The 15,494-nt window shown below is 40.7% G+C and overlaps 1 protein-coding gene across 6 annotated transcripts in view; it reads left to right on the top strand.

Annotated features, from left to right (window-relative positions):
- The window catches only part of HMGXB3 (HMG-box containing 3), a 53,048-nt gene that overhangs the window by 3,291 nt on the left and 34,263 nt on the right, over window positions 1-15,494 (top strand). For 5 of the 6 annotated variants that reach the window (XM_003900352.4, XM_017960046.3, XM_009209375.4 and 2 more), the window contains exons 2-5: window positions 2,027-2,165; window positions 3,585-3,759; window positions 7,168-7,665; window positions 9,272-9,370. In XM_003900352.4, coding sequence (XP_003900401.2) covers window positions 2,027-2,165; window positions 3,585-3,759; window positions 7,168-7,665; window positions 9,272-9,370 — 911 coding nt within the window. The remainder of the gene's footprint in view (window positions 1-2,026; window positions 2,166-3,584; window positions 3,760-7,167; window positions 7,666-9,271; window positions 9,371-15,494) is intronic. The other variant, XM_009209374.4, reaches the window with a different exon arrangement.

Below are 15,494 nucleotides of genomic sequence, written 5' to 3' on the forward strand. Positions count from 1 at the left end.
ATAAATACATTTAAAATTAAAACTAATTCAATTCTTCAGTCACACTAGCCATGTTTCTTTTTTTTTTCTTTTGAGACGGAGTCTTGCTCTGTCGCCCAGGCTAGAGTCCAGTGGCACAATCTCGGCTCACTGCAAGCTCTGCCTTCCAATTCACACCATTCTCCTGCCTCAGCCTTCAGAGTAACTGGGACTGCAGGCGCTCGCCAGCATGCCCGGCTAATTTTTTGCATTTTTAGTAGAGACGGGGTTTCACCGTGTTAGCCAGGATGGTCTCGATCTCCTGACCTCGTGATCTGCTTGCCTCGGCCTCCCAAAGTGCTGGAATTACAGGCGTGAGCCACCGCGCCCAGCCCGCACTGGCCATATTTCAAGTGCTCGATAGCCATATGTGGCTGGTGGCTACTATGTTTGACAGCACAGATGTAGAACATTTCCATCATCAGAGTTTATTGAACAGTGCTGGTTTGGAGAGTTGCCAGTAGAGATGGGTAGCAGTGTAGCATAACGAAAGAAGGCCCAGGGAGTTGGATTTTTTAATTGAAAATCTATCTCTCAAGTCCCTGTTTGGGCTTGGTGGCCTTGGGAAGGTTGTTAAGCATCTCAGACACAGATAATAGTCTTTAACAGAGGCCAGATATGGTGGCTCACGCTTGTAATTACAGCATTTTGGAGGCTGAGGTAAGAGGATCGCTTGAGCCCAGGAGTTCAAGACCAGCCTGGACAACATAGCGAGAGCTCATCTCTATTATTATTTTTAAAATTATATAAAATTAAAAAAAAAAAAACTTAATGAACTCTTTCTTTTTTTTTTCCTGCCTGCCAATTACCTGACTTTAGGAATGAACCCAGCTGGGTGCAGTGTAATCCCACTCATGCCTGTAATACTAACAGTTTGAGAGGCCAAGGTGGGCAGATCGCCTGAGTCCAGGATTTTGAGACCAGCCTGGCCAATATGGCAAAACCCCATCTCTCCAAAAAATACAAAAAATTAGCCGGGCGTGGTGACATCACCTATAGTCCCAGCTACTCAGGAGGCTGAGGTGGAAGGATTGCTTGAGCCCAGGAGGTTGAGGCTGTAGTGAGCCCAGAGTGTGCCACTGTACTCCAGCAACAGAATGAGATCCTGTCTCCAAAAAAAGAAAAAAAGAAAAAAAAAGAAACCCTTTTCGTTTGTATAGCACTTGACTATTTTCTTTTTTTTTTTAATTAAAAAAGATTTTTATTTTTTAAATAGAGATGGGGTCTCACTATATTGACCAGGCTGGCCTCAAAACTCCTGACCTCGAGCAATCCTCCCATCTCAGTCTCCCAAAGTACTGGGATTATAGACGTGAGCCACTGCGCCCAGCCAATTATTTTTAAATAGAGTTGTGTCTGTTGTATCCTTTGAGTCCTATCACTATAAATCTGTGAGAAGGTAGGTGAGACATCTCTTTTTTTATACATGAGAGGGAGAAAGCTGAACAAAAAGCAGCTAAGAGACCTGCCCAAAATTGCACAAGCTGGCAGAGTGTAAAGAAATCTCTTATATACAGACCCTTACTACATGTTTGAGTGAATCAATGAAGGCATTTGCTTAAGTTGATGAAACATAGGAGGAATGGGCCAGAACTTCTGATTTCTGGTCAAGCATTCTTTTCACCTATTTCCGTATAGAATTGTCATAATTTGGGGCTAATAAATCTTTGCGTAAAAGGGGTGGGTGGGTACTGTATCCCGTGAATATAAGTGAAAAGTCTTTCTAAGTCAGTGGTCACAAATTTGCCCGGTCTAAGGAATTACCTGAGGCATTTGTTAAGCATGTGGATTTCCATACCCTTGGGAGATTCTGATTCAGAAGGGCTGAAGTGGAGCTCTGGAATCTGTATGTTAACCAACCAACCCAGGTGCCTCTTAGGAAATATTGGGTTTGGGAAATGTCTAAGCCTTAAGGCACTGGCAGAGGTAAGGGGTTATTTGATCAGGAAACTGCTGCCCCTCTTAGGGTAAATTCTGGAAACTTTATTTTGACTTTCCTTTCCTTTAGCCATGGACGCATCATATGATGGTACTGAGGTAACTGTCGTGATGGAGGAAATTGAGGAAGCCTATTGTTACACCTCTCCTGGGCCACCCAAGAAGAAGAAAAAGTATAAAATACATGGAGAGAAGGCCAAGAAACCCAGGTTAGCCAACACAATTTGGTTGCTGCTAGCATTTATAAACAGAAGTTGCTTGGAGAGCTGCATTGAGGAAAACTTTCAAGACTCTTTGAAAAAGAATGTTATTATTGAAGTCCCGGGTCGAGGGATGGGGAGTGGGAAGTGAAGGGATTTCTGCCAGCATTGCTATTACTGACTAGACTTTGCTTTTGTTTTCAAGTTGTCACAAGAAATTGTACCATACTGATGGTAGAAGCTAGGTACAAAAGAGCTACATTATTTATTATTATGCCATTGTTGTTATTTAAACATTTAAAACAATGCATTAATAAAATTACAAAATTAGAAATAAGGCTGGGTGTGACGGTTCATGCCTGTAATCCCAGCATTTTGGAAGGCCGAGACGGGTGGATCACTTGAGGTCAGGAGTTCAAGACCAGCCTGACCAACATGGAGAAACCCCGTCTCTACTAAAAATATAAAATTAGCCAGGCGTAGTGGTGCACGCCTGTAATCCCAGCTACTTGGGAGGCTGAGGCAAGAGACTCAGTTGAACCTGGGAGGCAGAGGTTGCGGTGAGCCAAGATTGTGCCATTGCACTACAGCCTGGGCAACAAGAACGAAACTCCATCTCAAAAAAGAAAAAAGAAAAAAACCACACGAAAAGAAATAATACCAATTACATCTGTACAGAATATCCAAATTGTAGCTCTAATTTCACTGTTGACTGTGAATACCTCAAACTTGCTGAAACTACCAGCATTGGTCATTTTGATTGGTCTGCTTGCTTCCCTCTCTCATCCATGGGGAGGTGCTGTTGACCAGGATGGTGACCAAAGGCTGCGTAGAGGAGTACAGAGTGTGAGTGATAACCAGCCCCTTGAGGAAGCTTTCCCTGAGAGTGGAATGACAGGACAGGACACCTGTATCTTTCTTTGCTTCTGTTGGGTTTAAAATCATTCCTGCACAAAAGATGATCTTTAGGAAAGCCAGTCAAATGAGCCTTTGCCTCCAGGTTTCTGAAGAGAAAACAGCCACTTGCTATCTTTACCATTCATTTTCCCCTACTCCCTTGGAGCCCCTTATCTTCCTGGATAGTTACTCCTGACTGTAATATACTGGCTCTAATGTAGTAACTTTAATATGGTAGCTTATATAGGCATTTCTCCTATACCATGAGTTTTTGTATTACAAACTGAATGTAATATAATTTGTGTTGTACTGACAGCTATCAGTTATAATCAGGAATAAGATTATAACTTATTATAACACCATCTAAGGATGTTATTTAAATGTTGCTTTGCTTCACTTTCAGTCCCTATTTAGATAAATGCTTAGAAATGGGAAGCTGGGTTTTATCAACCTCTTGACTGCCCATACCTTAGCATAGTAGTACTTACTGGTTGAATGATGGAAAGCCTGAAGAAGTCATTGCTTCCTCAGGTCTGCTTACCTCCTGTACTATTACGACATCTACCTGAAAGTGCAGCAGGAGCTCCCCCACCTCCCCCAGTCTGAGATCAATAAGAAGATTAGTGAGAGTTGGAGGCTTCTCAGCGTGGCCGAGAGGAGTTACTACTTGGAGAAAGCCAAACTAGAGAAGGAAGGTTTGGATCCTGTAAGTAATTTTTTTTTTCAGCTATTTTTTCCACTGGTTCAGTGATGAAGGCCTTAGGGAAACGAAGCCCCTTGTTCTGTTTCCTTTTCTTTTTTGGGGGAAACTTTCATCATTTTGTTCTTCTTGACTCTGAGCTTGCTTGTTTCCATTTTGATGATGCCCTGCACTCTCTTGTCCTGTTCGGTTGCAGCAATACGTGGAGCTGACATTTTTTGTGTTTTCTACAGTGAGCCTTAGGTTCCTTTTCTAAATTGTAGTGTAACTTGGAGCCCTTTGTAGTTACTATAATATAATAGCTTTAATGTAGTAACCTTAATATAGTAGTTTATATAGGGCTTTTCTCCTATGCCTTGAGTTTTCATATTACAGATTGAATGTAGTGTGTTGTACTAATTGCTATCAGTTATAATCAGGAATAAGGCTTGCATGTTTAGAGGTAGGTAGAGCTGCTTGTGTAATACAGTACCATATTATTTTGTTAGCACTGGTGGTTGGAAATTATGCTAAAAGCAAAAATGCCAGTAAAGCCAAAGATGGTGGAGAAGACCGAGGCTTTGGGTGCTTGGGTTAAAGGACTAACAAGGAAGCATTTAGATTTATGTCTGTCAGCATTTTCTTATTTCTAGTTCACAATAACAAAACACACTGACAGCTATTTAAACTGCTGGGTTTTTGTTTTTTTGAGAGTATCCCTGTCATGGCATACACTGCTGTTTTTTTAAACTGAAATTCCTGCAGGAAGAATAACCTTGCTGTTGAAGACTGGAACCTTTTAACCTTAACTCCTTATTTCAATAGAAGCAATTGTTTGTAACTTCTGTTTTGGTGGTGTAGAGCAACAGCAACAACTATGTTATAGCAGAACAGGTTTTATTTTCCCTTGTTGGAGCCCGTCTGCTACTGCCGTTTAAATTATTTTGTGCTTATTGGCCTGGCATTCTTCTTTCTGGAAGAGCTTTGTCTTACCTATAGGCTTGGAGATGCTACTCTGTGCTCCCTCCTCTAGGTGATTTGTTTATTAACAGTGAATCTGGGAAATAATCCCTGTAGTGGATGATGAAGTCTAAGAAAAGTTTATCTACTCCCTTCGGTTTCCTTTCTATAATAAAATCAGCAATCTAGGCCGGGTGTGGTAGCTCATACCTGTAAACCCAGCACTTTAATAGGCTGAGGTGGGAGGATCACTTGAGCCCAGAAGTTTAAGACTAGCCTGGGCAAGATGGCAAAACTCTACCTCTATGAAAAAAAGGAGGGGGTGGGGCGGGGAAAGATTAGCCAGGCGTGGTGGCACGCACCTGTAGTCCCAGCCACTCAAGAAGCTGATGTGGGAGGATCACTTGAGCCCGGGAAGTCGAGGATGCAGTGAGCGGTGATTGTGCCATTGCACTCTAGCCTGGGCAACAGAGTGAGACTCTTTCATACACACACACACAAAATCAACACAATCTTTCTTTATCATGCACAATCTTTTTGTGCATGATAAAGAAAATCCTATGTAATCCTGGAGTGATTTGGTTTTTAAAACTATACACTAATGTAGTTCATTATCAAGACTTTAAAAAAATTTAAATCGTCTGCAATGATTCTTACTTATTTACATGCTTATTTATATCTACCACTATCTCTACTGCTGCCACCAAGAACATGAATAGGTTAGTTCTGATAATAGCTGAGTGACCATTGTAACTTTTGAGTCTTGGTCTCCTCATCTGTAAAATGGCAATAGTCTCTTCTCGTAATGTTTAAAATAGGTAATGTAAATCACCTAGCTGAATTCTTGATAATACTGACATAATAAATATTGCCCTTTAGTAGATTAAACATTCAGTAACCATATAATAAGGAAAAGTGGCATTTATTGAGTACCTGAAATGTACCAAGACTGAGTGAAGCTTTATGTGCTGTGTTTGACGTCTCCCAGACTGCCTGGTGTGATGGGAAGACACTCAGTGTCTTCATACCTTAGGAGCCTGTCAGAGCCCTGTGGCAGGCTGTCCTCCTCAGCAGCCCTTCAGGTCTCTTGCCAAGTGCAGGTTCCAGTTTTATGCCTTCTAGTCTATAAAATGAATATCATTCAGGCCTTCCAGGTTTCTTTGTGCTTGGATTTGTTAAGTCCAGACCATCCTATGTGTATTTGCCACCATTTGGTCTTGTTCTCCTAACATGGCTGCTTCAGAGGTTGGCTTGAGAATGCCATTTCCCCATTACCTCTCCAATAAAGGCTCCATAAAAGATTCAGTCCATCTGCTTTTATGTTTCGTCTGAGTGCTGCTTTTAACTTTTCATTTCTGAGTGCTTCCTTTATGCCTTAAGTAGTCTCATCGACTTCTTTCTTTTGATTTATTGAAGAATCCTTTTGTAGTTGACTTTAGTGTTCCTTTTAAAAGATACTTCTGAAATTATTTTTTTGTTCTGTTTAATTTCAGGTCTCACTTATCTGTTCACTTTGAACTTTTCCGTTTTCCTTATTGGGTGCCTTTAAATTGAAAAAATAAAACATAAATTACTTTTTCTTGGTGCCAATTAGCCATTCAGGGCTGTGCTTTTCAGTACCTGGCCTTGATACTTAGAAGACCTGGCCTGGAGTCCCAGCTCTACTGCTTACTAATTTTGTGTTTAGGGAAAGTTTACCTCCCTGAGTTTTATCCTAAATTTTCTCATTTGTTAAATGGGAATAATAATCTTATCTAACATAATAGTGTTGTTTTTAAGATAACATCAGATAATGTGTTTGAAAACATTTTCTAAACCTGAAGGTATTGGGTCATTGTTAGTATTCACATTTTTTTCCTTAGTGTATTCAGGACCTTATCACATAACCCCTTCTATATATACTTTCTCTCATGAAGGCTTCTCATGAAGCCCCTTAGCTTTGTGATCTGTTCATCTTCTTTGTAAGTCTGGGGAAAACCAGTGAGGTCAGAATGCTTACTTGCTGCCTTGAGTTTCATCTTAGCCTGTTAACTTGTATTTTATGCTACTTTGGAATCCTAAAGTGTCAGAGCTCAAAAGGAACTCATAAATTGCCAGATTCAGCTCCCTTGTTTTACAGATGGGGCAGCTGAGGCCTCAGGAGGGGAAAGGATTTGCTCAAGGCTATGCCAGACCTCAGGTTCCAGCTCACAGTTTCATATGGCAAGACCAGTGCCATTTCCAGAGTTCAGTTCATGCTGTTTCCTGTGTGATTGAGTGAATAAGCTACATTGGCTAAAGTGTGATTCAAATGAAGATGACACTGCTGTTGACAGGGGCTGACCTTATCTGAATTAGGTCAAGAGAGTAGAGTTTTTCCAGTCCCTTTTGCAGGGGGGGGGAAAAAAGACCTTACATACATATATATATATCTCCACATGGTCTTAGTCCATTTATCTTTGCTTGTCTCCCCCTTCCTGGCTTCCTCATCCTCAGAACTCTAAGCTCTCTGCACTGACTGCTGTGGTTCCGGACATCCCAGGTTTCCGCAAGATCCTCCCACGCTCAGATTATATCATCATCCCCAAGAGCAGCCTGCAGGAGGACCGGAGCTGCCCTCAGCTAGAGCTATGTGTGGCTCAGAACCAGATGTCCCCGAAAGGACCTCCTCTTGTGTCCAACACTGCCCCGGAGACAGTGCCCAGCCATGCAGGCATGGCAGAGCAGTGCCTGGCTGTGGAGGCCCTGGCTGAGGAGGTGGGAGCCCTTACCCAGTCAGGTGCTGTACAGGAGATTGCCACCTCAGAGATCCTCAACCAGGATGTGCTCCTAGAGGATGCTTCCCTGGAAGTAGGAGAGAGCCACCAACCTTACCAGACAAGCCTGGTAATTGAAGAGACCTTGGTGAATGGCTCAGCAGACCTCCCCACTGGAAGCCTGGCTGTGCCCCACCCCCAGGTTGGAGAGAGTGTATCAGTGGTAACAGTCATGAGGGTAAGTGGCTTTGGTACTGGTGTCTTTGGCTTTGTCTAGAGTTACTTAAAGGGCAGCTAGCACCATGCAGTGTGATTCCAGAGCAGTGGCAATCAAGAGTGCTGATGTGGCGCTTCTACTGATACTGCAGTTCTCTTGAATGTTTCTTGCCCCTGCGCTCACTCCAGAGTTCTTTGGAATTTCTCAGGCACTCTTACCAACTCTTTGCCCAGCTTAGCGAGAATTTTCTTTACGTGAGATAGTTCATAAACTACATTAGCAAGAAAGCTGCAAATTGTATTTGAGTTATCCATGAGTCAAAGCTAGGATCTGTTAGGCAATTTAGTATCAATCAGGATTTTGTTTTCTGAAGACTGCTTCCTTTTCTTGAAATGGGATGTCACTCTGTTGCCCAAGCTGGTCTTGCATTCCTGGGCTTAAGCAGTCCTCCTGCCTCAGCCTCCCAAGTAGCCAGGATTATAGGCTTGTGGCACCACACTGGCTCCCTGAAGACTATTTCAGCAAACAATGGCACCTTGAACAGTGTACAAGAATTTTCACACAAGACCTGTACCAAAGTCTTCCTGGGTTCAGATGGGGTAGGAAGACAAAGGTTATCTTCAAGGCCAGGTTGATGGGACTCATATCTGAGAAAGAAGCAAGTTTCCACAGTGGCCTAAGTGTCATTCTCAGCTGAAGGGAAAGCAGCACTTTTAGCGATCCCAACAACCTTGTCTCCTAAAAGTGGAAGTGGAGAGAAACTGCTACCCTGCTGTAGTATAATATATAACCTGCCCTCTATAACCTTGGAGAGGATAGCATTCTCAGCAATGGGAATCTTTCTGTTCAGGCTGAGAGGACCAGCTTGCTGTAGCCCTTATGGCCTGAGCAGAGAGAACAAGTACCCCTGCAATCTGTCCCAAGTCTAAATCCTTATTTGTTGCCTCAGTGCTATTTATGATAATGAAGCATGCAACTAGCCTGTTTTTGTTGTTGTTTTTTGAGATGGAGTTTTGCTCTTGTCGCCCAGGTTGGAATACAGTGGCGAGATCTTAGCTCACTGCAACCTCCGCCTCCTGGGTTCAAGCGATTCTCCTGCCTTGGCCTCCAAGTAGCTGAGATTACAAGCATGTACCGCCACGCCTGGCTAATTTTTGTATTTTTTTTTTGGTAGAGACAGGGCTTCATCACGTTGGCCAGGCTGGTCTTGAACTCCTGACCTCAGGTGATCCACCCGCCTCAGCCTCCCAAAATGCTGGGATTACAGGCGTGAGCCACTGCACCTGGCCACCACTAGCCTGTTTAAAGCAGGTAAATAGGGTGCTAAGAACACTTGAAAGGGTTAGAATTGGATTCTCTCACTAACTGCTTATGTGATCTTTTAAGTCCTAAATCTCTTAGAATCTCAGTTTTCTCATCTGTAAAACAAAGATAGCACATTTCCTGTGGTAGTAGTTTTCTCTTTGTTCTTAATTAAACTTTTTGAGATCATCACAAATTCATTCCTTTTGATAAGCACACTGGGATGAGTACACTGTCTGTTATTAAACTTAATCCAGTCTTCCAGTGTCGAGTGGCCTGGGTGTTTACTCTGTTTCAGTGAAACTGTCCTCTTCGTTGCCCATAGGATTCCAGTGAGAGTAGCTCCTCTGCACCAGCCACACAGTTCATCATGTTGCCTCTGCCTGCCTACTCAGTTGTGGAGAACCCCACCTCCATCAAACTGGTCAGTACTGTATGTGGGGGATTGATGGCAATTAGGGTGTCATAAGCATTTTTTTCTACATAGATTTGTTTTTTTTTTTTTTTCTTTCTGAGCTACCAGTTGTAGGACCAAGTAGATTTCTAAAAGTATTAGAACCTCAGGATGTGAGAACTGGCAAAGGTTTCGAAGAGATTATGTGGTCCATATGCTCTTAATGGGGGTGAGGGGTTGTAGATAGATCTCCATGGGATCCATGAACTCACCTCAATTTTTATACAAACCTTTTTCCTGGAATAGATTCCATGACTTTTATAAAATTTTCATAAGTGTACATGATTTAGGAAAATGAGCAGCCGCTGATCGAATTCAATACTGTGATCGTACAGATTAGGAAAAGGGCCCAGAGGAGAGAAGGGACTTGTTCAAGGTTACAACACAAGTCAGACCGGATTCTAGTTTCTTAATTCGCAGTTGATATTTTTTTCAGCATCGGGGCTGAGATTTATCCCTAACTCTTTCTCTTTTTCTGACACTATTATAAATGGCATTTTAAGAAAATTTTCAATATCTGATTGCCTACAGCTAATACGTTGTAATACAATTGATTGCTTTGTATATTGGGCTTGTATTCTGCAACTTTGCTTAACTCACTTATTAGTTCTGTTAACTTTTGTAGGTGCTGTTGGATTTTCTACGTAGTTAATCTTGCTGTCTACATGTAATGACAGTTTTATATCTCCTTTCTGATTTGAATTCCTTCTTTCTTTTTCTTGCCTTATAATATTGTCTAGGACTTCTGGTACAATGCTAAATAGAAGTGGTAAGAGCAGACATCTTTGTCTTGTCCTCATGTAAGGAGGAAAGGATTCAGTCCTTCCTCATTAAGTATATTAACTATAGGTTTTTCCTACCTGCCCTTTATCATGTTTAGGAGTTCCCTCTATTGCTAATTTTCTGAGAGTTTTTATCAGGAATGGATGTTGGATTTTGTCAAATGCTTTTTCTGTGTCTTTTGAGAGTATTATAAGAATTTTCCAGAAGTTGGTTAAGGTAGTGAACTTCACTATTATTCAAATTTTAAACCACCCTTGTATTCCTGGGACAAACCCCATTTGACAGTGATATATTATCCCTCTCATAGATTGTTGGATTTGATTTGCTAAAAATTTTGCTCAGAATTTGGCTCAGAATTTCCTTGTACAGTCTGTCCACTTTTTGTATCAGGGTAATGCTTGCCTCTTAAAATGACTTGGGAAGTATTTTCTCCACCTCAGTTCTTTTCCTTAAATGGTAGTATTACCAGGGAAGTCATCTGGGCCTGGAATTTTCTTTGTGAGAAGGTTTTTAACTGCAAGCCCAATTTTAAAAATATATCAAGTTGTTCGTAACATTCCCTTATTACCCTGTAATAAACACTGTACTTATCTACAAAGATAATTTGGACTGTTGTTTCCCTATTGCTGACAGATGAAAAAGTTTAGACCTTAAAATAATACCTGATTCTGTTGGCCGCTTCTGGTTAAGGCCACTCTCTACAGCTTTCCAATGACGAGTAATGCTTTACATTACAGCCAGCTAATATTCTAAGATTCTTAGAAGTGGACAAACCACTTGTTGCTTATTTTGGTTGTAATCTGGACAGTTACTACCTGTGTGGAAAAATTCAGGGTACTAAACAACAGTGTCACTTTATGGCCTGGTACTACACTGGAGCATGTCACAAGTTTGCAAGGGCTGTAGCTCCTCCCTCTACTAATGGATACTACCAGAGACCTTCACACAGCGCAGACCTCGATTACAAACACCTAAATATTAACACTCATGGGATTTGCAGTCCCTATGTTCATGCCTAGTACTTTGGTAAGCTCCACACTAGGCACATACTGTTTTATGCAATCTTTAAAGACATCTGCAATAGACAATATGCAGTTTGTTTATAAACTATGAGGTTTATAAACAGAGAGAACTCTTTACATTTGCTATTATGTCTTAACAGGCACAATCTGAAATACAATTTTGTACTAGCAGTGTATAAAAATACTTTTAAAACAATACTTTTGATAGGTACAGTAGCACTTTAAAGAAAACCACTGTGTAGTTATTCCTTTTGAGGACCTACTAAAACAATTCAACTTACTGTCCCCAGCTACATCTAAAGCACGAACGTGGAAAGCAAGTTCTCTTACCCAGGTACATACCACATACACCCACGTACTGAAACAATCTCCATCTATGATGCATGCTGATGAGGTATCAGTCTCAAACAGGGCATGAGATGACGGTGTTTGGAGCCTGTTTCCATTTCCAGGTTTGGTATGAATGAACAAAAGGCAAAGGCAAGATGGAGTCTGTGTATGGGCCCTCTCTAGGAGTTTAATCTGGCATGTCAATATTTAACTTGGGAGGTGGGGGAACGTATTTCCTGGGGCTCTGGATTAAAACTACCTGATCTTCCTCCCAAACACTGAAGCAATTTTTGGAGCTTCTGGAACCGATGTTTCTTCAGCACCTTCACTATCTTCCTGATGGAGATTGTATGAAATGTTTCCATATTCTCTTAAAAGTGGGAAAATTTCAAGCAGAAATTGACAGAAGTCTCTGTGAATACCAAACCACTAATGATTGCCCCCTTTTCGCCTAAATGTTGTGACCATTAAAGTTAGTAACAAAAGCCAAAGGGGGACAAATATGGAGATATAGGAGAATGTATTGCGGCCATCCAATCTGTGAACCAGCAGGACCTCAAAGGTGAGCAGGGCACGACGGCAGTCGTTATCCAGCTGATGTCCATGGTCACGTGTATTCTTCACTGCCCCAGTAGTTCTCATTTGTTCTTTTTCTAGTTTTTTAAGGTAGAAGCTGATGTCATTGATTCAAAACCTTTCTTTTCTTTTCTCTTTTTTTTTTGGTAGATAAGGTTTCACTCTGTTGCCCACACTAGAGTGCAGTGGCACAATCATGGCTCACTGCATCCTTGACTTCCCGGTATTGACCTGCCTGCCCCAGCCTCTCAAGTAGCTGGGACCACAGGTGTACACCAATATACCCAGCTAATTGTTTTAAATTATTTGCAGAGACGGGGGTCTCTCTGTGTTGCCCAGGCTGGTCTTAGAACTCCTGGGCTCAGGCAGTCCTCCTGCCTTAGCCTCCGAAAGTGTTGGAATTACAGGCGTGAGCCACCGTGCCCAGCTCTTTCTTTCTTTTCTAATGTAGGTGCTTGCTGCTATGAATTTCCCTCTAAGCACTGCTTTAGTGGCATTCCACAAATTCTGATATGGTGTGTTTTCATTTTCATTCAATTCAAATACTTTCTAATTTACTTCTTTGACCAATGAGATATTCAGAAGCTATTATTTACTCTCCAAATATTTGGGGATTTTCCAGATATCTTTCTGTTATTGATTTATAGTTTAATACCACTCTGGCCTGACCTTTTTGATTTATATAAACTGAATCCCTTTAAATTTATTGAGATTTGTCTTACAGCCCAGAATGTGGTCTGTCTTGATAAATGTTATGTACACTTGAAGAGAATGCATAGTCTGCTATTGGGTAGAATGTTCTATACGTATCTAATTAGGTCAAATTGATTGATAATGTTCAACCCTTTTATATCCTTACTGATTTTGTCTACTTGTTCTATCAGTTATAAGAGAAAGCATCTGGCCAGGCACGGTGATATGTGCCTGTAATCCTAACACTTTGAGAGACTGAAGCGGAAGGATTGCTTGAGCCCAGGAGTTCAAGACCAGCCTGGACAAGGCAGGGAGACCCCATCTCTACAAAAAGCAAAAAATTAGTTGGGTATGGTGGTACACACCTATAGTCCCAGCTACTCGGGGCTGAGGTGGGAGGATTGCTTGGGCCCAGGAGTTGGAGGATATTCCAACTGTGATCGTACCACTGCACTGTAGCCTAAGCAACAGACTGAGATTCTCCAAAAAAAAAAAAAGGAGGTGACATCTAACTATCCTTGTAGATTTGTCTATTTCTTACAGTTCTCTTAATTTTTATGTCATTAATTTTGACTCTATTGTGAAGTATGTAAGCATCTAGGATTGTTGTGCCCTCTTGATAAATTGACCCCTTTGTTGTTATGAAATGACCTTTATCTCTAGTAATCTTTGTTCTGAAATCTACTTTGTCTAATGGCTAGCTTTTAAAAATTATTGTTATATCAATAAATTTATTTTTCCATCCTTTTAACTAATTTATATCTTCATAAAGTGTTTTTGTTTTGTTCTGCTTTGTATAGATAGCATATAGTTTGAATATAAAAGCAAGACCCTCTGACGGTCTCTGTCTTTAAAAGAGGTTGTTTATGCCATTAATATTTAATATGATTATTGATATGGTTACATTTAGATCTGTTATCTTACTATTTGTCTCATCTATTTTGTTCTGCCTTCTTCTGATGTGATTATTTTTTATGGATCTGTTTTCTTTCTTTTATTGGCTTATTAGCTATTGACTTTGTTTTGGTTATTTTAGTGGTTTCTTTAGGGCTCAAGTACATATTTTTAACTTACCAGCTTATTTTATCTTCAAAAATGTCTGCTGCAGATAAACAATATGTTGCAGATAAGAAAGCTGCAATATTTTAAAATAGGAACAGCCTGTAGCTTTGACTCATGGAGAAACTGCTTGTTTCTCCTGAGTCTTTATTCTCCTGGAAATTACTGTTCTTTCATGCTCTAATAAATGTCAGCCAAGCACTTCTAGAAAAGTGTTTTATAATTAATACTTAGGACTGAAACATCATCCTTGAACATTTAGCAGTTTTTTTCCTAAAGTCATTTCTCTAGCCTACTGTTAAGGAATATTTCCAAGTTCATGGTAATTTTCTTATAAAACTAACTTATCTTAAATTTTTACTCTGCTTTCTTGAGGTGTTCAGAATGAGAATTATACATTGGCCACAACCTGAGAAAGGATCAGAGATGTTTTATATTCTAGTATTAATAGTCTCTCACAAGCATGTAGAATCTAAATGTTTTCTCATTCCTTATGTCACTTTCTCAGCAAGACATGCCTATGAAATAGGAAAAACAGGTGATTTTACAGAGGAAGAAACTCAGGGCCCAAGAGTTAAGGTCCCTTACCACCAGGTCATTCAGTGTATTAGTGGCAAAATTGGAACCCAAATCCTGGTCTTTCTCTCTTTTGGTGCCATACGACTTCACACTCATCCTTGGCTTAATACCACTGTCATAATTGCTTTTTCCTTAGGCTTCCTTGCAGAGGTAGCTAATGGTAGTTTAGTGTTCCCCAAGGGAGTTTTTTGCTTTTCGACTGGGCTAGGTAAGCTGGGATTAATAGCTGAGTAAACATTCATATGTGACAGAACAAATCTGACAGAGAAATGGATTTTTTTTCCAGCCTTAATCTAGAAGTGAAGCATGACTAATGAATAAGTCATTTCTATTTGTAGCTGAAATATAATAACCCATTGTAATACATTTTGCTCAAAGGGAGATCGGTGGAGATGATAAGAGCCAGTGGCTATATATATTAATATGCAAATAACTACATTCTTTTGAGTATCAAAGGATAGGGCCTGGCTTATACCCTGAATTGCCCTTGTTTTTTCAGTGACCATGGATCTACTTTTATTCTGAATCCCAGGTCCTTGGTTGTCTGAAGAATGAAGATGAAGCAAATTCTTTGAAGTATTTAGAGCCAGAGGGTGCAGCTGGATGCATAGAAGGAATGTTGGACCAAGAATAGAGAAATCTGGGTTCTAGGTCTAGCTCTGCCCTTGATTGATGATATGAAGCAAAGCATTTAAACCTCAGTAGTAATAATACATACTTAATACGATTGCTGAGAGTATTAAATGACATATTGATAAAGTGTTTAGCACTGTGTGGTGCCTAGCTCAATGCATAGCAACCAGCACTTTCTTCATTCTTCTGGTACCTAATTGTAACGTTGGGCAATTGTCTTTCCCCATTTGAACTTCGTTTCTCCATTTCTAAAAAGTGAATTTGTTGTATTGTAGTACCTTTCCAACACTGACCTTTTATGGTAGGATTATGAATTGGTTATCCTTCCATAAGCTCGTGACCTCCTGGTGTTGGCTGTGGTTATAGTGGTCATCTGAGTCCGAGAGAGGTTGGATTGTTCTATTGATTCTGATGTACTC

The sequence above is a fragment of the Papio anubis genome, chromosome 5 (assembly GCF_008728515.1).
Source record: "Papio anubis isolate 15944 chromosome 5, Panubis1.0, whole genome shotgun sequence".
NCBI classification, from domain to species: domain Eukaryota; kingdom Metazoa; phylum Chordata; class Mammalia; order Primates; family Cercopithecidae; genus Papio; species Papio anubis.